The sequence below is a fragment of the Malaclemys terrapin genome, chromosome 3, assembly GCF_027887155.1.
Source record: "Malaclemys terrapin pileata isolate rMalTer1 chromosome 3, rMalTer1.hap1, whole genome shotgun sequence".
NCBI lineage: Eukaryota > Metazoa > Chordata > Testudines > Emydidae > Malaclemys > Malaclemys terrapin.
Window position 1 is genome coordinate 3,144,438 of NC_071507.1, and position 25,679 is coordinate 3,170,116.

General features: G+C 54.6%; 2 protein-coding genes across 3 annotated transcripts in view; both read left to right on the forward strand.

Annotated features, from left to right (window-relative positions):
• The window catches only part of KLHDC3 (kelch domain containing 3), a 32,080-nt gene extending 22,343 nt beyond the window's left edge, over window positions 1-9,737 (forward strand). For both annotated transcript variants that reach the window (XM_054022013.1, XM_054022014.1), the window contains 3 exons: window positions 7,606-7,679; window positions 8,214-8,292; window positions 8,783-9,737. In XM_054022013.1, the coding sequence (XP_053877988.1) occupies window positions 7,606-7,679; window positions 8,214-8,292; window positions 8,783-8,849 (220 nt within the window). In that variant the 3' untranslated portion in view covers window positions 8,850-9,737. The remainder of the gene's footprint in view (window positions 1-7,605; window positions 7,680-8,213; window positions 8,293-8,782) is intronic.
• LOC128833830 (neuronal PAS domain-containing protein 4-like) lies at window positions 9,678-25,472 on the forward strand. Its single transcript, XM_054022009.1, has 9 exons — window positions 9,678-9,756; window positions 15,624-15,730; window positions 18,234-18,400; window positions 19,338-19,477; window positions 20,568-20,673; window positions 21,616-21,862; window positions 22,347-22,456; window positions 23,043-23,184; window positions 23,832-25,472. Exons 2-9 carry the CDS (start codon window positions 15,633-15,635, stop codon window positions 24,817-24,819), a joined length of 1,998 nt encoding a protein of 665 aa, XP_053877984.1. The 5' UTR covers window positions 9,678-9,756; window positions 15,624-15,632; the 3' UTR covers window positions 24,820-25,472.
• Window positions 25,473-25,679: the final 207 nt, after the last annotated feature.

The following is a 25,679-nucleotide window of genomic DNA, read 5'->3' on the forward strand; positions in this document are numbered from 1 at the left end:
GCTGCTTGTGAACCCCTCCACGTGATCACAATGGCAGTGAACTACAGCTGGGTGACAATTCCTGTGCAACCCTTGCAGAAGTGCATCTGGCTGAAGTTTCCATTTGCTAATGGGGGCCCTGGAGTTAGGGATTTAGTTGTCAAACATTAGCAGTGACCCCATCAGGATGCAGGGCAGCTGGATGTGGCCAAGAGACTTAGCAGCTGCTAAAAGCAAGGAAATGCCCCAGCACCTCCTCAGACCCTCTGCTCTCTGAACTCTCAGCAGTGACAGATTATGGCTGTGTAGCCTGTTTGCAAATCTGCTCCAGGTGTCAACCACATGTTAGGCTGATGAGAGCATCTGAACTGAAGTGGATCAAACACCTCTGGGCAGGGGCTCTCCCAGGGCCCTTGGCATGGCTTGCTGAGAGCCCTCGGGCACTGATGAGTGGCAGAGACCAGGCAAGGACTTCAGTGTCAGTCTGTACAGGCTTTGGTGTGGGGCTGGAGGATGGGTCACTTCTGCCTTAGCCTCAGGTGAAAGTTCCTGAAGGATTCCAGCTGAACTCTCCAAATTGCCACAGTTGGAGTGTGGGAAACAGTGACGCTGGGGGTGCTTTTCAAAGCAATGGTCCAGGATTAGCGAGTCCACTGAGAGCTGAATGAGCAGGTTGGGTGAGGGTAGAAAGTCTGCTTGGTGCCTCCTGTAGGCAGTGAGGCTCTTCTCTGAAAGCGCTTTGCTTCAGCAGAAGGGCTAGCCTAACAGAGCCTTCATTCCTGCACTCTTGTCTCCATTATCACAGTTTATGCTGAGCAGGTAGGAAGCTGCTGCCTTAAGACACATTGAGAATCAACCATTTCACATTCTCCGAGTATGGGCTCGAATAGTATGCAAGCAACACTGGTTCTTCAAACCGAACTTTGGTAGCTAGTAGGAGCTGCTGCAGATCAGGATTGCTGGGCCTCTCCCAGAGCTGGGGAGAGGGGCTAGCTAGCCGGGGAGGGGCTGGTTCACTTCCTGCAGGCAGTTATCAGGTGTGTTCTGGAGCTGGCTGGCTGGCTTGATAAGAAGTTTTCCAGGAAGTCCTTGTAAATGGAGAGCTCCCTATAGTCTGGATTGTCTGCTGGAGGCTGCAGGTCACCAGGAAGTGGGGAGAAAGGGCAGAGATAAAATTTCAGCACAGAGGAAGGGATTAAAGAGGAGAACTGAAACAATAACAGCAGGCAGCCCCTGGCCAGCTACGTGGCAAAAGCGGCTGGCTCCTGGTGAAGGGAAAGTGAGGCCCCTTTCTATTCTGCCTGTCCCATCCAAAGGAACTGTTGTCTCCCTGCTGTGACGGCTGCCTCATTGTCTCCGTGCTAAAGGACTCTTGGAGGAGTCCTTTAGAAGCTGGGCCAGGCAGTCTGTGTATCTGGTGCCTGTGGTCCAAATGTATTCCTACACTCCACCCAAAGACCCTCCGTCTGTGCCCTTTCCAACCCAGCCTGCCCCAGACAGGAAATGGAAATGCAGTGTCCCCCAGATCTCAGCCACGTCCCTCCCACACTGAAGCCGTCAGAGTCCTAGCCACAGCCTGCCTTGAGGCTTGCGGGGCTCGGGATCCGAGGGCAGAGAGGATGGACCAGGCTGTGAGTTTCTTCTCTGCATCTCCCAGTCCTGCCACTGGCAGATGCAGGGCCGGTGCAAGGATATTTTGCGCCCTAGGCGAAACTTCCATCCCCCCTGCCTTTCCTCTCCCTCCCCCCCCCCCCCCCCCCCGCGCCACATCGGTTCATTGAGGGGCAAATCCCAACAAGCCTTGATAGACCCCAGGGGCCAGCCGTGCCCAGCGGCTGCTCCCCAGACCAGGTTCCCTGTCCCCTGAACTCCCCTGGAGGGTGCACAGCTCCCCCCACCCCACCCTGGCAGCCCCCACCCAGAGTCCACTCACTGGCTTTGCCGGGCTTGGGCCGCTGCAGCAGCTCGGCAGGGAGGCACCGCCTTCCAGAGGCACTGGAGAGCCAGAGCTCCCGCAGCGGCAGCGAGCCCCAGCCATGGAGGAGCCGGCATGGCAGCAACCCTGCAAAAGCGGCAGCGCCGATAGCGGGGAGCAGCTGCCCCCCCCTCCTGCCCAGGCTACGGCCCGGTGCGCGCCCCCCCCCCCCCCAGGGCTCCTGCAGGCTGCAGTGGATGCATGCAGGCGGCGGCCCCCGTGTGCCCCCCAGCTCCCCCCTTGCCGTGCTCGGTTCTGCGGCTCCCGGGAGTGTGAGCTGCCGCTGGGGCGCAGGGCCCTGAGCCTGCTCTGGGAGGGGCAGCGGCGGCTCACATACCCGGAGCTGCAGAGCCCGAGTATGGCGAGAGGAGAGCTGGGGGCTGCCGCCCTCATACATCTGCTGCAGCCTGCAGGAGCCCCGGGGGGGGGGGGGGGGGGGGCTGCTGGGCCGCAGGAGGGGCGGGGGGTGCTGCCGCTCCCCACTAGCGGCGCTGCCGCTTTTGCAGGGTTGCTGCCCCTCGGCGCCGCGCTGGCTCCTCTATGGCTGGGGCTCACCACTGACGCTCTGGCTTTCCGGTGCCTCCGGAAGGCAGCTCCTCCCTGCCGAGCCAGGGCACTGCTTTTTGGCGCCCCCACCCCCAGCTGACCACCTAGTTCGCCTAGTGGTTGCACCGGCCCTGGGCAGATGTGAGGTGCCTAAGTCTGAACCAGCCTGAGAGTTTCTACCTACCCCAGTGCTGCTACACACGATCCCATGGCATTCCTGCCTGCAGCCAGCTCTGCACACTGCAGCCACAGCGCTAACATTTTTAACCAGGGACTTTCCAAGTAAAACATGTTGGTGTAGTATTGTGGCTACCCCATGAACAGTGCAGAGCTCAGGCAGAGTGCCCTGTTAGCTCTGCCTCTGGGTCACAGGGATTACAGTATGGCCAGATCCGACCCCCTCCAATATAACGTTACAGAGCCCAAGGACCTTGGAGGTGAGTGGGAGGGATTGTCTTCCGTAAATGTTCCATTACAGGGTGCTTGTGTACTTAAGGGGAGCAGGAAAACTCTGCCGGACCCTCTAAACGGGAAGCATCCTTGTCTTAGGCTGTGTCTCTCCTGACTCTTGTGTGTTTAGGAGTGAGGTCTCTTTCGCATGGAATATACAATGTGTAACTTGACAAGGAATCTGGTAAGGAACCCAGGGTTTCCAAATGAGCTCGGCTGCCCCTGCTTTTCCATCCAGGAGCCCCCGCTCAACCAGCTGCTGCTGCCTCCGAGCCCTCCCTTTCTCCAGCCTCCACTCTCTGCCCAATCTGTCCAAGAGTGTTGGAAGCAGCTCAGAGTGCTGGCCACGTGGGCGATGGGGCCTGAAGCAGGAAGCTTTGCTGGTGTCTGGCTGATAGTGGATAAGGATGTGTCCTGAGACTCCCTTTCCTGGGAGCTGTTCACACTGACATTTAATCCCTTAGCTGCTTTCCTGGCCTTGAACTCTGCTTCCCTTAACCCCCTGAGTGGGGGTGATAATTCAGCAGACGGGGGCTGCTGGCTGTCCCTCTGAAAGATAAGGGATGCATTAGGGTTTCCTGTAACGGGGATGTGAGATAAGATTAGATTATCCTGGCTCTGAAACCGCCACACCGTGGTGGGATTAAAGGGCTCTTTCCTGAGCTCGGACAGATGGGACCCATCAGCAACAGGTACTGTCTCTACCAATATGGCCACTGCACTGCTCACTCATGGCAGCTGGATGGTAAGGCGGCCCCTACGCTTGGTGCTGGGGTGGTTGGCTGCTTCCACATTCTGTGTCCCTTCTGCCTTGGGGCCCTTACCAGCCGATCCTCATGCACAAAGACTTGAGACGAGCAGAACCTGAGTGAGAAGTCGCCACTGATGCTCGTCTGCCAGTTGAAATCTGAAAATATCCATCTGTGTCACTTTAAACTTACCCCCTCCCATGCTAGAGTGGAACTTGTGAACTCAGGCTCTTGCGTACCATTTTTAATATCTGATGATAGCTTTCCACCATGGAGATTGTGCTGTACTTATTCAGAGGACAGATTGGCAGGGACAGTGTGTCCTGCATTAATGTGCCTCTTGCCAGTCGGGAGAAGGGATTCAGTCACTCTGGCTCACGTAGGTCTTGGCTTCTCTACTGGGAATGCACCAGAGGGTGCCAGTCTGCTAGGAGCTAGCCTGAAATTGGAACTCCTTTCACAGGTCACAGAACAGCCATCAGATGGCAACAACTTCAGGTTCCCATTAGCTGGGACTGGCTTGAAAGGAGTGGTGCAGAGATCACTTGGTACCATTCCTTTAACCAGTCAAGCCTCTGAACTTGTTGAGCTGTGTCCGTTTTAGAATGGAGATGAAGTAGTTCTGACTGACGCTTACAGTGACCCCCTGGTTAAGGCCGTATGAGCATTTCTAGCCTAATTCCCTTTTGTCAGTTGCTTATAACTTTGTCCGGCTTCCCCCTTTTGGGATATGAATGGAGTGGCTGAAATGCATCTTGAAATAGCCTGTAACCAGGAAGAGAAGCTGTTTGAGACCCAGAAAGTGATAAAGGCCCTATACATATGACTTGCTAAGAGCGGCCAGGGACTCTTGGGAAGGGCAGTGTGGGCAGCCGGGCCCTGCTTATGCACGTTTCAGTATGCGGCAAACCTTCATCGCAAATGCGCCTTCGCGTTTTCTGCTGAAGAAGTTGGGGATGTTCTGGAGCCAAGCAATGCCGTTCCTGGGGAGGAGAGGGCCAGGGCCAGGGCTGATGTCTGCATGAGGAGCATTGGCACCTAGATACTTAAGCAGGGGTGTCGCACTTGGCCACGTTTCACTAGTCTGCAAAATCTAGCTTTTCATTTTTAATCATTTTCCCTAAGATGATGGGCTCTAGCAATTGGTAGCTACAGAACTGTAGTGTGAGGCTCTGGGGAAGTCCTGATAGCTACTAGCTCAGCAGTTGCTCTTTTCACTGGCCTGTCGCAATCTGGAGCCTTTGTCTTGCACCAAAAGCACCTTTCTTTGGGGAGAGTATTAGGGAGCTGTGTTTGAGAGTGCTACAAGAGCAGCCCTTCTACCTCTGGAATTGTCTGGCTCGCTGCATGCGCTGGTTTCATCCCGGGGAGGGTCAGTGCTCTCTGTCCTGTGACCGGCAGGAAAAGAAAATGTTGTTTACTTGTTACCCGCAAAGTCTCTGCAGCCCAAGGAACGGAAATGGAGACCCAGGGACTCAGCTGCACACCGCAAACAAGCAGCAAGCTTATGAAGTCTCCCAGAGTGTTCTGGGCTTCCAGTTCTCCACTTGATTGCATATGTTCCAAAAACGTGGCAGGCCCTCAAGACATCTAACAAGACAGGACCCTCCCTGAAGAGCATGTGAGGGTTGGGTACTAGCCCTTGTAGGTACGTGGGGATGGTGGAAGGATTCCCTGATGTTCTCCCTGAAAGGTGTTTATCAGCCTCTGTTAATTTTTCCTAGTCTCGGTTAGTTTTGACCTTGGCGCCTCCTTTTAAATTTTACTGTTACTGCTTTTTCTTCTTTCCCCAGCCCTTGCCTGTTTCCTCACTGCTGTAGCTGAGTGAGCAGCAGCTCCGCTATTGTTAAGGTTGGGTCTCTTTATAGGACCACTGTTCTAAGTGCTTTAATGACGCGTACTTGGACTGTCTTGAGTGTGCTGTGCCTCATGGAAGGGGAGTAAATAATCCGTCCTAGAGCCAGTGTGCCCGGCACTCTTTTCTTGCTTCTCACTGCATTCCATTCCAGGACCTGTCCTGCTCCTTCCCTCTGCATCCGCTCACTTGACGGGGATGGGGGCAGGCCCTAGGTCTGTGGGGGGGTGGCCTATGCAGCACCAACTACTCCCACCATTGTTCTGCACTGGGGGTCAGCAGAGGCTGGCTGGTCTCCTCAGTGTGGCCTTTTTAAATTCCTGGCTGCTTGACAGTTCTTCCAGAGAAACCTGTGTTAGAGGCCTGCCTCCCACAGCACCAACATCTCCTTAAAGCTGCCACTGCCCAGGTTTCCTAGCACACTCTGTCTGCAGAGAAAGCCCTAGAAATATTGCTGCTCTTGAGTGACCTGACATCAGCCCCGGATTCCATTCTTTCGGTCTTGCTCCCGAGTCAGCTGCTTGCTAGGTGTCTCTGGCCTTCTGTGGTAATGAGTTCTCCAGCTGGTGCTGGAACATCCGGCCCCACCTGCTGTGGGGGCAGCACAAGGAGCATGGCTTGTTAGGGGAGGGGAGACGCTGGAGAAGGCTGGGCAGATGCTTGTGCAAACAAATCTGTATTCTGTGCCAGCCCAATGTCCCCTTCCCAGAATGCTTGGGTTTCTCCTCCCTCAGGCGAGAGCTGCCTGGTCTCCAGCAGCTTGAAGGTGGCTCCTGCCCTGGGCCATTATGGGGCCCAGGCTTGTGTGTGTGCTCTGAGCTCTAGCGTGTGACAATTACCAGTCTGCAAAGGGCCAGCCATGTTCACAGCACTGTGTAAGAACAGGCTCCTGCCAGATCCTCTTGCACTTGAAATGAGAGAGGGGTCTGCATGAGGATGTCGCAAGGCTGAGGCCTCTGATCTGGGGTTGGGGAGAAGCAGGAGTGACTTTGGTACAGACACATCTTTCTCATGCACCTTAAATCTCCGTTAGGAGTCAGGTTCTAACTGGAGGAAGCAAAGTGAAGGAGAGGTCCCTGCAATGGGGTGGGAGCAGGGTAGTGGGGGAGCTGTAGGCAGGAGCAGAGTTCTGAAGGCAGGAAATGAGGAGTCTGAATGATGCAAACTGAGGCCAGTGCAGGCCTGAGAGAGTGACAGGCTTGAAACAGCGAATGGAGATGATTCTCCCTGCAGCTCTTGGGCCAGACTTGAAAGGGAGCTGGGAGGCCAGGGAGGAGGAAGGTGCAGCAGATGACAGAGCCTGGGCAAAAGGGAAGCGGGCCAGATTTCCAAGAGAAGATGGAGGAAGAACCAGCAGGATTTGGCAGTCGGCCTGAATAACTGAGCAGTCTAATCTGAGCTGGAGGCTGGAAGCCTCCTCCCAACTGGGAGAGGTGGCGTTCTTGGCTGTGATGGGGCGGGGAAGGACAGGTTTCCTAGGAAAGAGGGTTTGCTTTTTTTGCCTGGCTGATTGAGTTGGCGGCCAGCCAGCTAAGAGACAATTGCAGGTACAGGACTGAATGGAGCAGGGAAAGGCATAGGCTTCGTTGGCATAGAGGGGATGTGAATCCAGGTGGTCACCCGAAGAAGGCGGGTGGGAAGGGTTACTAAGGATGAGACCTTCAGGGCCCCTAATGTGGGAGAAGGAGGCAAAGCTGTCTTAGGGGAACCTCTGAGCTAGAAGTGGGAAGGGAGCCAGTTGAGCCCCAGTCAGGTGCCACAGGAAGGAAGGACTGTTGAAGGCTGTGGAGGCAATCCAGGAGGCTGCGGGCAGAGAGATTGGTGCCAGGGTATGGCTCCCCTCAGTAGAGTGGCAGGGATGGAAGCTAAATGCCAAGGACCTGTGGGGGAGGCTGAGGGGATGAGCCCAGGCCCCTGGTAGCTCAGCTCTGCTGTGCAGTCCCTCGTATCTTGGTAGGACCCAGGGTCCCTCCCTAACCCCTAGAATCAGAGCAACATCAAGCCCACATGAGGAGCACTGCTGCAATGACTGTTCTGATTGGCTCCCACAGCCCGTCTCCGGAGGAGGGAATGGGGGACGAATTTGACCTGATGGATCACTCGGACCTCTACATCCTGGACTTCAGTACGTGAGCATCTCCTCACCATGGGTGTGGCCTCCTGTCCTAGGCTGCCCTCTAGCCAGCTCTCCCAACCCTGGGACCTGAAGGCCAGCTCCTATGGCCAGATCAAGGCCCCTAATAAGTGTCCTGACTTTAAAAGCGCAGTGCTTCCTGCAGCTCCCGCTGGAGTCACAGGGGGCTCTGCACTCCAGAACACCTCCTCCTGTTTCTAGCAGCCTATATACAGACATAGGAGCTGACCTGCAGGTGCCCAGGCCCTGGAGCAAGGCTGCAGCTGCTCTGTCTCTAGCTAGACTGGTTCACACCAAGCAAGTCCTGCTCCACGCAGGTGCAGCCTCTGGTTTGCCCCCGTCAGGCTGCACAAGTAGCCTAAGAGATCTTTGCCATCCACACCCATGTGGCTGCTGCCCATGGTAGTTTATCTGGACCCTGAACTGGTGCCTGCCCTTTTTCCCCCTTTCCCCCAAGCAAGAGCAATTCCATCTCTCTCTTGGATGTTGGCAGCACTAACACCTTGTGTGCCCTTCTCTCCATAGGCCCTAGTTTGAAGACCCTGTGTAAGCTGGCAGTGATTCAGCACAGCCTGGACCAGTCCTGCCTCCCACATGACATCAGGTAGGGATGCTGCTCCTCCAGCTCTCCGGCACCCAGCCTCTCAGCATGCCTGCCCCAGGCTCCCGGACCCAAGCCAGCTGTCGGTGGAAGCTGGTCAGGGAGCCTCACCCATGGGATCTGCTTAGCTGGGCAATAGCACCATTGGGAGGGCTCTGGGAAGGTGTCACACACACTGATGGGGGCTGGGCGCTGTGCTCTCAGATCCTTGGGCAACACTCCCACACAGGCCCCTAATGCCCCACCTCCTCCTGTCTGCCCACCCCTTGGCTTGCCAAATAAACGCCTGATGGGGATTCTTTGGAGCCCCCCATGCCCAGCTCCCTCATCCAGGAGTTTGCACACACACCCACGAACAACCCCAGCACACTAAGGTGTAATCCCCCAGCTGGTCACGTCTGGGACACAGGCCTGGTGGGGATGAGGGCTGGCACCAGATGGGGAAGCTGGACGCCTCTGTCTGTCTTTCTAAGGCATCTTGTGTTTTTTGCAGATGGGAGCTTACAGCAATGACAACAAACAGCAACATCAGCCGCCCCATCCTTTCCTCCCACGGATAATCCTGCCGCCCGGTCCCCTCTCTGCCTGTCCTTGCCCTCTGCCCCGCCGTGCAGACTGAACTGCCATCTCAATGGGTCTGCATGGATCTTTAGCCTCTTCAGGGAAGGGCCCTGTGCTCAAGTTCTTCCCCAAAGGCTTTGTTGTTCCTCCTGTCACCTGCCTCCTTGTGCCCTCACCGTACTGTTCTCATCTGTGTCCCTGGCAGGAACTTGGCACAGGTCAGTGTGCAGGCAGACGGGGGTAGCAGGCTCCAAGGAGGAAGAAGCCAATTGTTCCTACTCTCATTGCTGGCAACAGCAGCCTGTCTCTCTCTGCTGCACCTCCCCACCGGATTAACAAATGCTCAGTACTAGCTGGCTGCAGGAGCAGCGTGTGCTTCACCTCTCCAGGATTACTAACTGGAGCAGCACAGACTCTGCATGGCTCTACTGTTCTCCTGCCCAGCCACTCTCAGTGCCCTTATCACCAATCCCAGTGGCTGAACTGACTGTTTCTAGGCCAGCTTCTCTTACACAACCCTCTACGGCCGCTGCTGGCACATGGGCTTGGTCCTGCACACTCCAAACTTGGCAGGGTTCACCCTCCACCGGGAGTGTCCAGAGAGACCCCTGGGACCTACATCCGTTAGTCCAGCAATGCCTTATGGTGGCGTGGACTCCTACTGGTGCCAGGGTCTCAGCTGGAAGAGGGGTGCTGAGGCTGAAGATCCCAACCTGTCAGGGCAGGCAAGAGAGGGGCTTCTCTGCATTTTACATTTGCACACACGCCTGAGTGGAATAGACTGATCTGTGCCTGACGGGAGAGGGGCTGGCCCAGGGGCTGCGGTGCCACTGCCCAGCTCCAGGTGTAAAACAGCAGCTTTGATTTCTATAAATATTTAAAACCAGCCCAACCCTGCATTGTCTGGTATGTCTGGGCAGAACCACTGTTTGGGGAAGGGACGGCCAGGGCCATTGCAGTCCCGGGAGGGGGGAGTGTAATTCTTGAGCTGGCATGATATGGGGTAGGAGACGGCACACTGTACACCAGAGAATCCTGGTGCAAAGGCCTTTGTGGCCAATAAAGACTCTGCCTTAATGAGGCAGCTAATCAGTGAAGAGAGGATTACAAGCAAGTGTAAGGTTTTCAGGTGAGACTTGAAGAGTGGGGAGGGACAAAGGAGCTGATCCCCATGGCAGGAGCTGCAGAGAAAGGTCTCTCAGTGAGAAGGTGAGGGGCAGAGAAGAGGTCTGTGCTAGACAGGCTGGGGAAGGAGATAAGGGTTTTCAAAATTACTTTGCACTGTCCTCTGATATGAGAGGGGTGGGGGAAGGATTTGATGGGGGAGGGGTGCTTCCACATCCACATGAGATGGTAGTAGTAGTAGTAGTAGCATCCTTGGGCTGCCATAGAGAAGGGAGTTGTCCTAGTGAAGGCAAGAGGACAGCAGCAGAGGTGAGGCTGAAGCCAGGCTAATGGGGGTTGTGTTAAGGATGAGAAGCCTGTAGACCCAGGAGGAGTATGAAGAAAGAGTTCAGGGTCAGGACTGGCACAAGGAGTGGGGTTGGCAAAGGCAAACAAGGGAATCCGCGAGAGCTGGCTGTCAAGATTCACCCAACGAGATCTGGCTGAGGTCACAAGCTGACTTGGTCACCCCAGGCAGAGGGGGCCAGGGAGGAGTCCCTGCGGTCCTGCTGATGCTAGCAGCATGTGTGAATGTGGTGGTGAACGTTACAGGGGAAGAGAAGCTGCCCTTTCCTTCCCACCTTCTCTTGTCACTGCACTGAGGTCATCCAGTCCCTTAAGGAAACAACTTTCCACCGCAAAGGAGAAAGCAGCCACAAAGAGGAGTGCCTCTCGGACCTGTGAGCGAAAGAAGGAAGCAGTCCCATTATCTGGGCTAGAGAAAGTGGGCAGGTGGAGAAGAGTGAATAGGCTGGAGAGGGAGTGAGGGAGAAGTCGGACTGCAGCCTGGAGGGCAGTGCAGGAGCGTCCCGGATGAGATTTCCAGCTCTGTGGGGAGGATATGGCCATAAGCCTAGACCGTGCTTGCTGTGTCCTGGGCAAGGACTCCCAGCAGCCCTCATCTGTGAGGGAGCACATGGTGAGCGACGGGACTGCTGCTATGACTTTAGCAGCTTGGAGCCAAAGCTGGAGGTGATGGTCAAGGTCATTAACCATTGGGGCAGCTGAGGAAGGCACCTCTACATCCTCCATCACTCAGGGCTGCCCAGAGGGGGGGCAAGTGGGGCAATTTGCCCTGGGCCCCATAGGGGCCCCCATAAGAGCCCCCATAAGAGTTTTTCGGGGGCCCTGGAGCGGGGTCCTTCACTTGCTCCGGGGGGCCCCAGAGCTTCTTCCGCTCCGGGTATTCGGCGGTGGGAGGTTCTTCCGCCCCGGGACCCGCTGCCGAAGACCCTAGGCCCCCTGAATCCTCTGGGCGGCCCTGCCATCACTTGCTGTCTTTAAATGGAGATGGGATGTCTGGTTAAAAGACACACCAGACTCAACCATGCATTAGTGGGCTTGAGGCAGGCGTCACTGTGAGGTTTTCTGGCCTGTTATGTAGGCGAACAGACTAGATGACTAATGGTCCCTTTGGGTACTGAAATCTATAAAGATCCTGCCAGGCCAAGTGTGAGCAAAGCTGCTGGTGTAAGGAGGACAAGGCTGGAGCCAGGGTGCTCTGCAGGAAGAAATACCATGATCCAGCAGCTCCCACTGATGGAGACACAGCTACCACCCATCTGAGTTCAATGCTGACAGGACGTGGTGGGCAGATTTGGGGGAGGGAGAGGAGCTTTCATTCCGATAGTGGTGAAGCCTTACAATGGAAGGGGAGCAGTATTCAGTACTGAAGTAACTGAATACAAAACGTGGTGGGATGTCTCTCAGACATAGAGGGTAGATGGGTGCATTTGCTATGGGAGAGGAGGATGGAGCCTGGTATCTCAAAGTATCTTGCCACTACAGTGTGTGGTGGTAACACTTTGGGTTTGGTTCGAAGGAAGGACCATGGGATAAGCTAGCTTGGCACAGTGGGTCCCAGTTGCTTTGTCAGAGTCCTTCCTTATGGCCTGGCAAGCAGGTGCAGTTCTTTCCATCCTGTCTGATGCTCACTCTGCCCTGGCACATCTGTTGCTGCCTCTCCTTTCCCTGTTCACTTCATTTCCCCTCATGTCTCCTCATTTGCCCTCTGGGCAGTTTGCTCCTCCTCCCCCACAGCTGCACTCTGTGTGACTCAGAGCGGGCATCTGGTGGGGGCTCCATCAGCCTGAGCCCTGCACGCTCTTGTGTTGGAGGCTGGAGCTGGCTGGCTGCAGCCTGGAGTTGCTCCTGCTGCCAGATGAATTGAAGCTATCTAGTCTGGGAGTGAGGAAGTGGGGCTGGCTTTGAAGGGGGATGCGATAAGTCACCTAAAGGGTCTCGCTGCCAAAGAGAGGGAGAAACTGGTCGGGGAGTGTTGGGGGAAGGAGGAGTAACTAGGAACAATGGCACAGAAGAGAGGGCATCCTTTAAACTACACAGTAAGAGATTTGCTGCTAGTGAGCTGTGAAATCAACTGCAGGGAAGGAGGGACCTGTCCCAGGAGACCTTAACATTAAACTGCTGGGCCTCATAAAGCTCTAGAACCTAGACAGTAGGAGCAGTCCTGCTCTGCCCCCATCGCTCCCTTTAATCCCGCTCCAAGTAGCCTGAGGTGGGCACTAAAGGGTCTGTTCCTAATGGCCAGGTCTGGAATGCCACAGGGCTGGAGTGTTGCTGCAGTTTTGGACTCCAGAATCTGTATCCATTTTAAACACAAGTTTCTGGCCCTTATGCTGTGAAGAGAACCTCATGAAAGTGATCTGCGTGTACCCAATGCAGCGCTGCCTGCCTGAGTCTGTAGAGAGCCTGAGACAGCAGCTCTGAGAGGTGTGAACTGGGACTTGCATGTCATTCAGGGCCCTGTCGGCTCAGACGCCATCTCTGGGGAATTGGGCATTTCCCCAAGCTGCCCCAGAATTCAGCATTTCACCCTGGAATCTCTGGTTCTCTGCTTGAGGCACTGGTCCTTTGCTTCCTATTTTCTCTGCTCTGCTGGGATCTGCCCACACCCATTCCCCAGCTTCTCCCTGAGGAAAGTCAACTGAATTCCAGCACATGCTCCCTGTGCTGCTCCATGGGGCTGGGGAGCCAGAGCTGGGGGCTGGCTTCAAGTCAGGGCATAGGGTGGCCCAGCTGTGATGGCTGCCTGGAGAACAGCGACTGCACTGCGCACACCTGGGGAGATGAGCCCCTGGAGCTGGCCCCAGGGTCACTCTTCTCTGGGACACATGGGGGGATGGAGGCCCAGAGCCAAGTACCTCAAGAACAGCAGGACAGACAAGGTCTGGGGAGGGGAGCTGGCCTCCTCTAGGGCAGTGAAAACTCCCCAAATACATTTCCTCTCCCGCTGGCTGGCATTACAGGAATGGGGATTTTAAGTGCGGTCGTTCACGACAATAAATAGTTGCTGTGGAAAGTAGTTCCACTGTACCACTGTGCCCTGCTAATAATCTTCCAGGCCTCCCCCACCTCTCTCCACTTCACCCTCCCCAGCTTACACCAGAGGAGGTGAGTCAAGGTAGATCTCCACCTGGCTACTGCATGGTGGGTGCCATGGCAACAGGCACTTAAAAAATACCAGAGCCAGACTAAACTAAAACCAGCTGTTCGTGCCCACTTTCTAAGGGGCACATGGGCTAAGGCCCAATAAATGGCAATTTCCCAAATGCACCCAGACAACTTTGGGCTCTGATCTGACCAGCTCTCCCCCGGGGTAGGACTGGTTCAGTACACGCATGGGAGACTGAGGGAAAATCCAGGGGCTGGTGACTCCAAGACTCTCCTGAAGCCAGTGCCGCAGAAGGCTGCAGGGGTGCTGTCTTTCCTATGAAATATAAAGCCGAGGCCCTGAGCATGCCTAGCTAGTAAAGATCCCATGGCACTGTGTAAGTGTTGAGAGGTTAATCTGGGTGTCCTGGCCAGATTTCAACTCAAGTCCATCCCCCTGTAGTTAGAACTGAATTTGGGCTCATCCTTCTCTTCATGTCCTAAGCCGTGGTGTGGTGCTGCTGTGTACTATTAATAACGTCTGGATGCCACGCTCGAGGTGGGCAAGGCAGTTCCAGCCTGTGAATTACATAAAAAGCAGTGGGATGACAGAGGCTGTCAATGGTTCTGGCAATTACTGTCTTTAACCCTCTCCAATAAGCCCCATATCATAAACTCCTGTGCCATTGTCTCTGCAGCCAGGGATGTACTGTAGTGTCTCCATCATTGACTCGAACCTCCCAAAGTGCTGGAATATGGGTCAGTGCCCTTTGTGAGCGTCCTGCAGGAGCAGAGCTGGGTGTGGGCATGGGGCAGTGGGAGCTAAAAGTCGTATATTTTATCACCTTCATTCTCTGCCACAAAGTGGTTTGGAGTGGTGCCTTCGTGTGTCACTGTCAGGCCCCTGCTTTCAGTTGGCACTAACCACTGGGCACCCTGGGGCCTGTGCTGCAGTTGACAGGGTGTAGGAGCCTGATTTCTCTGCCCTGTGCTATGCCACAGAGCAAAGCTGTCATTCGGCATCCAGTGCTCTGGGAACATTTCTGAGCTGTTTTGGTGCCTATTTCTCTGGGTGACTGGGGGGGCAGGAGGTGCATTTGCTACCAGTGGCAGATCTGTTCTCCATGGGGGAGATGGTGAGTGCCAACCCACAATGGGAGTAGGGACCAGCAGGAAGGCTCCAGTCACAGGTGCCAATTCTCCAGCAGGAGATGATGCAGCTGCTACTTGTTCTCCAGTGGGGGAGAGACTGGGAGAAAGGGGACAGCCTTGCACTGCAGACCAGCCTACCCCAAGCTGGGAACAGCAAGGGACAGGTGGATTACACCCCAAGCAGGGGGCTGCAGCTGGCACACCAGAGTCTGCTCCCACAGCGATCCCCAGGCTTAGCGTGTCTCATACATTTTGCAGGAAAAAAAACACATTTCCTGGGATGCCAATGAAGTGTATTGGGCTGAACTGACTGGCTGGGCCCATCTCGGGCCTTATGTATGGTGGGTCCAGATGAGACAGATGATGGGAAGACAGCCAAAGCCTTCATCACACCAGGACAGCAGGGGGTGGGGGGGACTGACTGACCTCTCTTTCCAATGCTCCTGCCCTCCCTCTCCTGCTGAGCTGACAGGTTTGTTTTAAAGAGCCAGGCTTCCTTTTATTGCTTCCCCTATCAGATTGCAGCCAGGCTATGGAGGGTTATTTTTAGAAGTCTGCTTTCTAAAAATAGCCCAGAGCTGTTTAGAATTGCGTCACAAGAGGTAATTTTATCCTGTTTGGCCTGGCTCAGGCCCCCATTCGCCCCAGGAGGGGGAATACAAAAGGAGGGTCAGTGCAGGAGGGGGTCAGCGGGTTCAGACTGAGCCAGAGGGGAAGGAGGTAAGAGGCACTTTGCCAGATTCGGACAGCCCATGAGTGGGGCTCTGAGCCCCAGTTATGTGTGCAGGGGTTCTGCCTCCCCTCATCCCATGGGGTCCTGCCAGAGCCCAGGCCTCTCCCTCCACCCAGTGGGGAGCTGGTGTGTCAGTGACCCCCTACAAGCAGAGCCAGCGCTGGGGCAGCTTTCTGCTGCATGGGGGATGTCTCCTGCTGTTGGATCCTTCCATGCCATCTGGAGCCAGGCTTCAGGGAAAGAGACCAAGCATGGCTGCTCCTTCCCCCCAACAGCAACCCCTCAGCTTCTCTCCCCAGCCCTGTCCCTCTGATGTGACCATGTCTTCATGCAGGCCAGGACCATGACCATCTTCTGTGACCACTGCAGCAGGCCGCTGAGGAAGATGAGCCACCCCCGAGGGAGGAGTGGGATGGAGCCCAGCGCTTCAAAGCCATTCAGGTTAGAGACCATCCTGCTCCCTCTTCTCTCCTTTGCCCGGGTGGACATGCTGTCCCATTACATGCTGCGGGGCTGGATGTTGGCCCTCTTGACTGTACTCTCTGATTCTGTAGAATCAAAGGGCATCACCCTCCTGCCCTGCCCTATTCTCTTAGCCCTACATGTGAGTCAGGGGGACGGGAGTGAAGGCTATGAAATTAGGCTCTGACTGTATCTGAGCTTGTGTGGCAGGGAACTAAGGTGTTAGCAGTTAGGCGAAGAGGGGCTTGGGGAGAGCAGTGAGGGGGCTGGGGAGGCAAGTAGGAGTCATGGACTGAAGACAGATTGGTTCTCTGTGGGCTAAGTTAAAGGGCTTTAGTTCCTGTGCCAGGCCCCAGTGCCCTGCCCCTTCGGAGTCTCGCTGCTTGGGCTCTTTCCCCAGGTTGTAGATGGACCTTTCTCTTCTCTGTCATACCCAAATGGAGAGAGCAGAGCTACCAAACCATTCATGTATCAGAGGGGTAGCTGTGTTCGTCTGGATCTGTAAAAAGTGACAAAGAATCCTGTGGCACCTTATAGACTAACAAATGTATTGGAGCATAAGCATGCGTCTGACGAAGTGGGTATTCACCCACGAAAGCTCATGCTCCAATACGTCTGGTAGTCTATAAGGTGCCACAGGACCCTCTGTCACTTTTTACAAACCATTCATGACACAAAGGTCCTGTGGCAGCCTATGGCTCTATTTGTGTTCCTAGAACCAAAGCCAACCTCACTGTATTTAGGGAATTGTGTCCTCCTCTCCCCCACAATCTCCTACTTGCTTCTTCAGGATATTCTGCCAAGTGTATTGTCCCTCTGTGCCCAGCTGTTGCCAGGCGGGCTTGCTCTGAGCCACGCTCCTCTTAGGACAGGATGACACTAGAGGCTTTTGCTGGTGCAGCAGTGCTGGTTGGGGTGGGATTTTTGTGCCAACATTTCTATGCTGGGCAAAGCCCTGGTATAGATACAGTGGCATAAAACTCCTTTGACTGGGGGCTTGTCTACACTGGCACTTCACAACGCTGCAACTTCCTCGCTCAGGGGTGTGAAAAAACACCCCCCTGAGCGCTGCTAGTTTCAGCGCTGTAAAGTGCTGGTGTAGACAGTGCACCAGCGCTGGGAGCTACGCCCCTCGTGGAGGTGCGACGACACAAGCCATGTTAAAACATTGCCGCGGCAGTGCTTTAATGTTGCCAGTGAAGATATGCCCTGGGAGAGCTCACTTTACTTGGCAAACCAGACTAAGCTATGTGGCAAAAGTCCTTTGCCATTAGAAGCTAGGGCAGTTTGCCGGGAATAGCAATACCAGCAAACTTTCCAGTATCGATTAGGTTTAGCCCTTCTCTCCAAGGGCAGGGGTTGGTGTGGGGATCTGAATCATGAGGGGAACAGGCCTGTACTGAGCACCCCTCAATTGTTTGGGGGGCAGGTAATCACGGGACATCCCAGTGAATGGGGGTCAGTGGTTCATAACAACATTCCAGGCTCAGACTGTTCCAATGCTTTTGTAAAGCGATTGCTTTATCTGCTGGCGCAGAGCTACTCAGAGCTGAAACATGCTGCCTGCATGACTGCATCATTTGCCACGGGCTGGCCCATGAGTGATGTGGTGATATGGCTGAAGGCCAGCGCTCAGCAGGGAGATGAACCCATGCCTAGGGACATGCACTATGCCAGCTCTGCAGGCAGCACTGTGTCCCAAGAGAGTGGGGAAGTTGCAGGAAGGCCCCACTGAGTGGCTGCTGCCTTTCCTGCTTGTACTGCTTCAGACCCCTTGCCTCTGAGCTCTCGTTTCCTCGGGTTGGTGATTCAAGCCATACCACAGCCTGGTATCCCCAATCTCCCTGCTCCTGTTCCCGTCTGGGGCCTTCATGGGATTCTAGGGCTGCATGTGGCTGGGGTGCCACCTCGTGGCCACTTGCTGCAGAGCTCACCTTGAGGGAAGGCGGTGGGGCTAAGGGGGATGGATGTGCTTTGGGCCGGTCCGTGGTATCTGCCTGCTGTAGTCCACACTTCTTGTCACTTGCTTTGCACTAAATGCAAAAATCAGAGTTAGTGTGCCCTGAATTCTGAGTTGATAGAAGCCTGGATCCAGAGGGGACCTCTGGTTGCCACAGCAGTGATCCCTTGCACAACTTGGTGTTTTGTCACATTATCTGCCCTGAGTGACTGCTCATGGTTGTCATGGGGACCATGGCTTAGAATTCCCTGACTTGTGTGCAGATCAGATACTCAGAATGGGGCATTGTGTGTTTTATCTGGGGATGGGAATGTCCGAGCCCAATGTGATGCAGATTTTCCCATCACCTGGTAGCTTTTTAATGGAAGTCATGGAGTGGAAACTGTTGCAATGTTTCTCTTCAGCTGGGGTCACACCTGCTTTGGGAAACAAATGAATTACCCCCTTTTCCCTTCCCCAGGGCACCTCCCCGGAGCAGGGACTCCCGCCTTCCTCACAATTTCTAACTCTGCTTCTCTGCAGGTCGACAAAGGGAGCCTCAAAGGCTCGTCGGGATCAGATCAATGCTGAGCTACAGACCCTGCGCTCCCTGCTGCCCATCTCAGCACAGGAGAAGGAGCGGCTCTCGTACCTCCACACCATGGCTTTGGTCTGTCTCCAAATCCGTGGGGCACAGCTCTTTTGTCCAGGTAAATATCCAGCCCTGCAGCTATCCCATTCACAGCCAGGCAGAAGTAGTCCCTGCTGTTGCGTTTCTGCACTCCCAGCAGGTTGCAGATCTCTAGCTCCCAGAACCTCCCACTTCATTAGGTCTCATACCTGCTTCAAGTAGGCAGAGCCATACTGTGCATAACAGCTGTTCCCCAGATCATGCGCTGGACATGGCTATTGCTCCCACGAACCACGGCACACACCTTCTCAAACTGCTTTCTGGTTCCCTTCTCTTCCTCCCCAAGGCTGCATTTGCAGAGTCATCACGTTGCAGAGCAAGTAAGATGACCGTGCCTTTTGCTCTGGCATGACTACACCAGGAATAGCCTGTTCAGTTCTGAGCTCCTCATTGCCAGAAAGGTTCCCTCCGTTTGAGGGTGGCTTTCTTCAGACAAGTGCAACAAAAGCCATGGTGTAACAGCCTTGGAAATCTCAAGGAGGGGTGGGCTTCAAGGGGGTGCAACCAGGGACAATGGAATAAAATGTCAGGAAAGGCAGGTGGAATGTCAGGAAAGGTTTCTGCAGCCTGATGGGTCTGGCCACCTGGAACAGCCTCCCTTGGGAAATGGGGAACCCTGGCACTCAGGACATTCACACCATCAGAGGTGTTTCCATCACTGTTACTTGGTACCTGCCCCTCCCTGTTTGCGTTACACCCACTGTCTGTCTGTCTTCAGGGCAGGGACTGCGTCTAACTCTGTGTGCATGTGCAGCACCCAGCGCTACAAGGCCCTGATGCTGACTGGGGCCTCTGGGCACTACTATAATAGAAATAATGACACTGGCCTGGAAGGGAATGGAGTCCCCTTGGCGACCCAACAGGTGGCACCTCTCTCTTGGCGAGTTGATGTTCCTGCCCCTCCCACTCAGAAGGAACTGCTGTGGAAGCTCTATGCTGCTCTTTCGGTTTTGCAGGCTCATCTGGACGTGCTCCTGTCACGATGCCAGATCTGGAGCTGCTGTCCTCATTGCCGGGGTTCATCATTGCTCTCTCTGCAGAGGGCAAACTGGCCTACATCTCTGAGAACGTGGCCCATCTCCTGGGCTTCTCTGTGGTAAGCTCAGATTGTTGCAGGTATAAGGCACCAGCCCTCTCTGTTCCCACTCCCCAGTGGCAGGTCGGCAAGTCCTCTGCAGAGCTACAGAGTGTCGGGGTGGCTGCTCCCATCACAAGGCTGCTGCTGTTCATGTGCAGTGCCACACCACATACCAGCACACAGCAGCCGGCTTGGCTTTTGTTCAGGGCTGGTCTAGGATAATGAGAACCTGGGCCAGCAGTGATCAACGCTAACCGGCTAACGGCACAGTTACCCTGACCGTGACAATCCACATGGTTACAGGTGCTAGGCACCCATTGCTCCACCTGGAATCTCGCCATCCTCCACCCCCATCGGCCTTGCCAGCTGTTAATGGCTGAAACCAAGGACTCTGGCAGCAGCTATTTTTGCTTATGAGCTGTATGCGTTGAGGTGGCAGCTCCATCTGCTGCAGAGGTGTCCTGACTGCTCCCCTGCTTCAGCTTAGCTGCTTTCTGGCTTTCTGTATTCATCCAGCTGATCTATTCGTGTTGGTCTCTGCAGGGTTCCCTGGTTTTAATCCTGGGAGCGGGAGAGGGAGGGAGAGAGAGAAAGGTGAGGTAAGGAATGAATGAGTGAGAGAGCCTGTGCTTATGAACTCAGCAGTCATTCACTGCTCTCCTTCACAAAGGGAATGTCAGACCCATCCCTTCTCCCTGTTCTGTTTCTCAAGGTCAGTTGTAGTTGTCTCCTACCTGTGTTGGTTGGAGGAACCTGTTTTTTTTTAATGGAAACTTGCTTCCTAGGAACATTGTTAATATGAGACATTGTCTGCTGGCTGCTGAAAGTCTGGCCCGTGCTCTGATCCTCTCTCACATGAAGTCCTGAAATTGCTTCCCGCTGAGATCTCTGCTCATCTGTCCACTTTTTTCAGGGCATTCAAAACCACTGTGCGCATGGTCTAGTGGCCCAAGGACAGGACTGGGAGACAGGAGCTCTAGAGTTCTAACCTTGGCTGTGACTGTGGTATTAGATGCTGTGATACATAAATAAGTACCCCAGTGGCACCAGGCCAGTGTGAGCCAGTTTGTGTCTGTACTAATAAAGTCTTTTTGCCCTCTCCTACCAGGTGGAGTTGCTAGCCCAAGGAGACTCAATCTTCGACTTACTAGATGGCTCAGCACATGAGGCCGTGCAGGAGAAGCTCCACTCCGCTCAGGAGCAGCCAGGCACTGGTAAGCCCACGCAGGACTCAAAACAGGATATACATGCATGGGGGACAGCTGGGTTATTCATGGGGCTCGAGGTAGGAGTATACACAGGGCTGTGTGATGGGGGATTAGTCCATGTACCAGCCTGTGCTCTGGTGACCTATGCGAAAACCCCCTTCCAGAGGACAGATTGCCACCCAGACCTGCAGATGCTGGAGTGAAGGTCACAGGTACCTATCAGGGTCCCAAATACATTTTATCTCCCAAGAATACTGGGGTAGGTCCACTCTTGAACCAGAATCCACGTGGCTTAGTGTGTCCATGTTGAATCACATTTAAAATCTGTGCACTTCCATTATGTACCCACATCAGGGCTGCTCTAAACCATTTCAGCTGCACTGCCTTCTGGCTGCTTATCCCACAATACAAATACAGCTCCATTAGCCGTGTCTTGTGGGTGATTTCAAAGGTCTTGTTCGGTACTTCATGGTTGCCTTGGAGAATTATGGAAGGAAAGATCAAACTCCCATAAGTCTCTGGGAAATGCCTAAGAGACTCCTATAAGATCCCTGGGGTCAGTGCCATTTCTAAACTGCTTCCACATGGAGGTCAGGCAGAATGCTTAGCTTACCGTCCTGCTTAAGGAGGGAGAGGACAGGAAGCATGTCTTACCCAGGGTTCATCCCATATAAATACTGGCTGAAGCAGTACATCTAGACTGCACATCACTGAGAGATGTGCTACGGTTACTCTTGATTCAGTCTCTTGCTGCCAGGAGTAACTTCTCCCGGGTTGGTAGGGCTTCCCCTCCAAGCGCCCCCCCACAGCAAAGTCAGTGTGGTATATTGGGTAATTTCCTCACCAGAGATAGACTGGGATCAAGCAGTTTGTCCCATCAATCTAGCAGCTGCTCACTTCCTAGGAGAAGATGCTGACAATTTACACAATGACTTTTTGTTGCTGCAGAAATTGTGTTTGTCAGTGAAATGCGCACATCCAGATCCTTTCGAGTGAGATATGGAGGGAATCGGGCTGTGGCTGTGAGGGGCCGATTCCTCGCTCTGGATGGGACAACCTCCTCCTCCATCTTAACATTCCTTGGCTTCTGCACTCCCATCAAGCAATTGTCTGACTATGGGGATGGCATTTCGTATGATGCCCCATTCCAGAGCCAGCACACACTGGATATGAAGGTCACTGATGTCACAGAGAGGTAAGGGGTGGCTGCTCTTAGCATGGTTTTGACTGAGTCCCTGGGACAGCAAGAGAGTTCAGATTACAGTTGCACTCCAGAGGGCGGATGCCAGCCACAATCCATGCTCTGCAGTGCTGGAGCCAGGTCTCACTCACTGGGATGCACACTGCCAGCCCACCAAACAGATATGCAAGCATTGCAACTATAGACCCCTACATCCCTGCATGCCTCTTCCCCTAACCCCGTACCACTAGGGAGAGGGTCTGTTGCCACCTGCTTCTTCCTGCCCCCATCACCAACAAGGAAAGGACCAGATTATGCCCCTGTGTGTCCCAAAACTCTGAGAGTGGGCAAGTTTTCCCCACCTCTTTCCCTTTATCCTCACATCGGAGAGCCTGTCCTTTCCCCTAGCCAACACTCTCTACTCTAATCCTTCCACCGATGAGAAGCATCTCCAAGAAATGTGTTGACTGAGATGCTGTTCCTTTCTGTTCTTCCTCAGTGTCATTTATCATCTTGGCTATCGGAGGGAGGAGCTGATTGGTCAGTCTTGGTACAGCCTCCTACACCCTACAGATGTTGCATCAGCAGCTGCCCAACATGAGAGCCTGAGTGAGTGCCAAGCTCAGGCTGGGAATGCCTCTACGTATGGGGGGAATGAGAGAGATTCTTTAGCAGGTTCTGAAAAGCAGCAGAGTTCACTCTGTTTTATGTTACAACAAACATTGATCTAATCTTCCAAGCCCCTCCCCTTGTGTATGGCGCGCTCTCCCTGAGCCTGTCAGCAAGGCCACTGCTCTCTGCCATCCAATCCCTCTTCAAAATCCACTTCTGTGATTCTTACCAGAAATGAGCTAAGGAAGGAGCAGCCATTGGGTTTGGGGCCAGCACCTTGCTCTGCTCTCCTATAACGTGTGCATTTGTACTGTGCCTGTCACCACCGTACCTAGGCTCTTGGGGCCCTTGTGTGTTCCACGGCCATGAGTATAACATAATTTGACACATATGCTGTTAAGGGCTCTTCTTTTGGGCCAAACCAAGCTCCTTCTTAAGTAATCAGAAGCCCTGTTTTGGCTCTGTCCACAGCATTCCCACGCTCGGGGATGACATGGGGTCTGTGACCCTGCCAGGGGAACAGGACATGGTGCTGTGTACTGCCATCATGGAAGCCCTGATCATTCTGTGTTTGTGATTTCAGTGTGTGACACTGGGAGGTGCAATCAGCACTTAGTGGTTCGCCTGCTCTGCAAAGACCTGAGCTGGGCATGGGTGCAAATCATAGCATCAAAGGAGTATGAGAGAGGAAGAGAGACCATCACCTGCACCAACTTCAGCCTCAGGTACAACCCCTTGTCCTTCCTAAACTATTCCCTAAGGAGCTACCACCTGCCCCCACTTGTTTAAGGCTCAGTGTGTGGGGCACTTAATAGAACATAGAGCAGAGCCAAACCCTGCCCTATAGAGCTGGCAGATTGAGCATGACGAGGGCAGTGGAAATCAGATTCATGTGACTGTGTCAGACAAACGACGATCACCAGATACCATGAATTTAATCTTTGAAGTGAGTGTGAGATAATGGAGAGGGGCAGAGGTCTGGTGGGCACAGAGGAGTTATAGATGGAGGGAAGAGTATGAGAATGTGACAGAAACAACAAGATTAAGCATGGTGACTGCTACAGGCCAAAATCAGAATCAGTAATGTTGTATTAGTATCATGGTCCTTTCAGTGGTGGTTGCCAGCTGGAGGGGTCTCTGAGGGCAGGGGCCATTAGACTGCCCTGGAAGCTCCTCCTGTCTGGGTAAGCTGCTGAAAGGTTGATGCTGCGTCTCCAGAACAGACTGCATCCTCAGGGATTGGTGCTTCACCAAGAGGTGGGCGGTTGTTAGGACTCTTGACCCACATGGTCCTAAGCCCTTGTTGACCCCCTTCAGGGAGGTCTCTTTCAATGCTTACTTCAGTCCCTGACACATTTTTTGTTTTCTACAGTGAGGAAGAAGCTCAGTATCTCCAGGGCCAGAATCCATGGCATGGAGTCATCTCTGCAGATGCCCTGAGTCCAAGGCACTATGCCAGAGAAAAAGAGCACAAGACACTGCCAAGAACGCTAAACCCCTTTCCACAGGAGACAGCAATGCCTAACCAGGGGGTACCCAACTATAGTCCCTGCCAGCTCCCTAATGCCCATCAGGAGGAGATGCTGCCAGCTTCCCTACAGCCTTCATTCACCACCTGCTTCCCTGCTGCCACTGTAGAAGCTGGGTTACCCTCCCAGGAGACTGGGTACTCTATCCTACCTGCTGGGCAGAGGAATCTATCCTGCCCCTTCACTGTTTACAAGTCACCCTACAGACAGCCCTTCTCCAGTCCTTGTGCGCTCTATTCCCCAGAGGTTCCCCTTTCTCCTGGCAGCAGCCCTTCTATTGATGCTTGTCCAGTCCCTGTAGGAGGGCAGTCCCCAGGCATGTCCCCTGCAGTGTTCCACTCTCCAGAGACAGAGAGATGGGCAATCAGTGTGTTGGCTGAGCAGATCCACTCCCTGGCTGAAAGCCTATCTCAGTACACAAAGCAAGTGCAACCAGAGACTCCTAATGTCCCCCTGTGTTCTGAGCAACCCATTGCTGACAGCCAGCTGGGGTCAAGACAGGGTTGGGGCAACTCTGGAACAGTGGCTTTCCTAGCAGAACCCTGTTTAGATGAAGACATCATTACCAGTATATTAAGCAATCTGCTGGAAAATGGGGGTCCAAACTCACCTACCACTGCATGGGGGTCATCACCCCCTACCTTGCCTTCAGACTCTGACTCGCAGGGGGGCCCTCCATTCCGGATACCCATGTCTCCAACAGTCACCTGTCCAGATCAGTGCCTCTTTCTACAGCCTTTGCCTACCTCTGTGTCATTTGACTCCTGTGCACCCGTGTCCCTATGGGATGGGGATCTCAATGAGACTCCATGGTGCACTGCAGCAGAGTAAGTGGCTGCGTTTCAATGCCAGAGGTGACAACCCATCTCCGCACCCTCTTCTGCTCTCCAGTTGCTTTGCAGACTCGGCAGCTTCTGCACCTTCTCTCAGAAGTAGCCCTAGAAGTAGGGGAGGGAAGAGGGTGTTATCTGTCTTTTGCACTTCACGGTTATGTAGTTTCCTCCCTTCGTTCTGGGGACGGGGAAAAGTGGAAGAAAAGCTAGGACTGAACGAGGAAAAAAACCGCAGTTCGGTGCCCCAAAGCTGGCCCTTGTCTCTACCGCGTGGAGAACAGTCACTGGCTGGGTGTAGCACCATGTTCGCTGCCCCTGTTCTCAGACCCGGGGCCCAGTGGGGCAGGACCTCCGGGACCCGGGCAGGACGAGTGGCAGATGAGGGCTGTACATTGCTGCTCGGCCCCGGAGCAGTGAAGCTACGCGGGCTCCACCATGAGGCCTTCAGCCGTCCCACGAGCAGCCGGGGCAGGGACGTGATGGACCCTCTCGCCCCCCCCAATGGCGGGAGCTCCCTGAAGGCTTCAGCCAGCGCCCTCCGCCGCGGCCACGTGGCAGGAGAAGGCCCCGGCCCAGCTCGGGGCCCCGCCGTCCCCAGGGGAGCAGCACCGGCTGTGTACGCGGCGCCCAGAGCTGTGAATAAAGCCTGAGATCCGGGCCTGCGTGTGGCTGTGTGTGAGGGGGGAAGGGACGGGCCTGAGGCGACCGCTACGGCGGCCGCACAACGAGCCTAGCGACACGCGCCGCCCCCTCGCGCCGCTCCCGCCCAAACGTCGCGTCCCGCGCCGCCCGTCGGCGCATGCGCACTCCCCCCTCCCCGCACGCGCCCACCCGGACCTAGGCGCCGCGCTCTCCGCC

Excerpts from the sequence above, each read along its gene's own strand:
- LOC128833830 (XM_054022009.1), top strand. The coding sequence starts at position 15,633 with ATGACCATCTTCTGTGACCACTGCAGCAGGCCGCTGAGGAAGATGAGC. Across the intron at positions 20,674-21,615 it reads TCAGGAGCAGCCAGGCACTG|AAATTGTGTTTGTCAGTGAA; the intron begins GTAAGCCCACGC and ends TTGTTGCTGCAG. Across the intron at positions 21,863-22,346 it reads GTCACTGATGTCACAGAGAG|TGTCATTTATCATCTTGGCT; the intron begins GTAAGGGGTGGC and ends GTTCTTCCTCAG.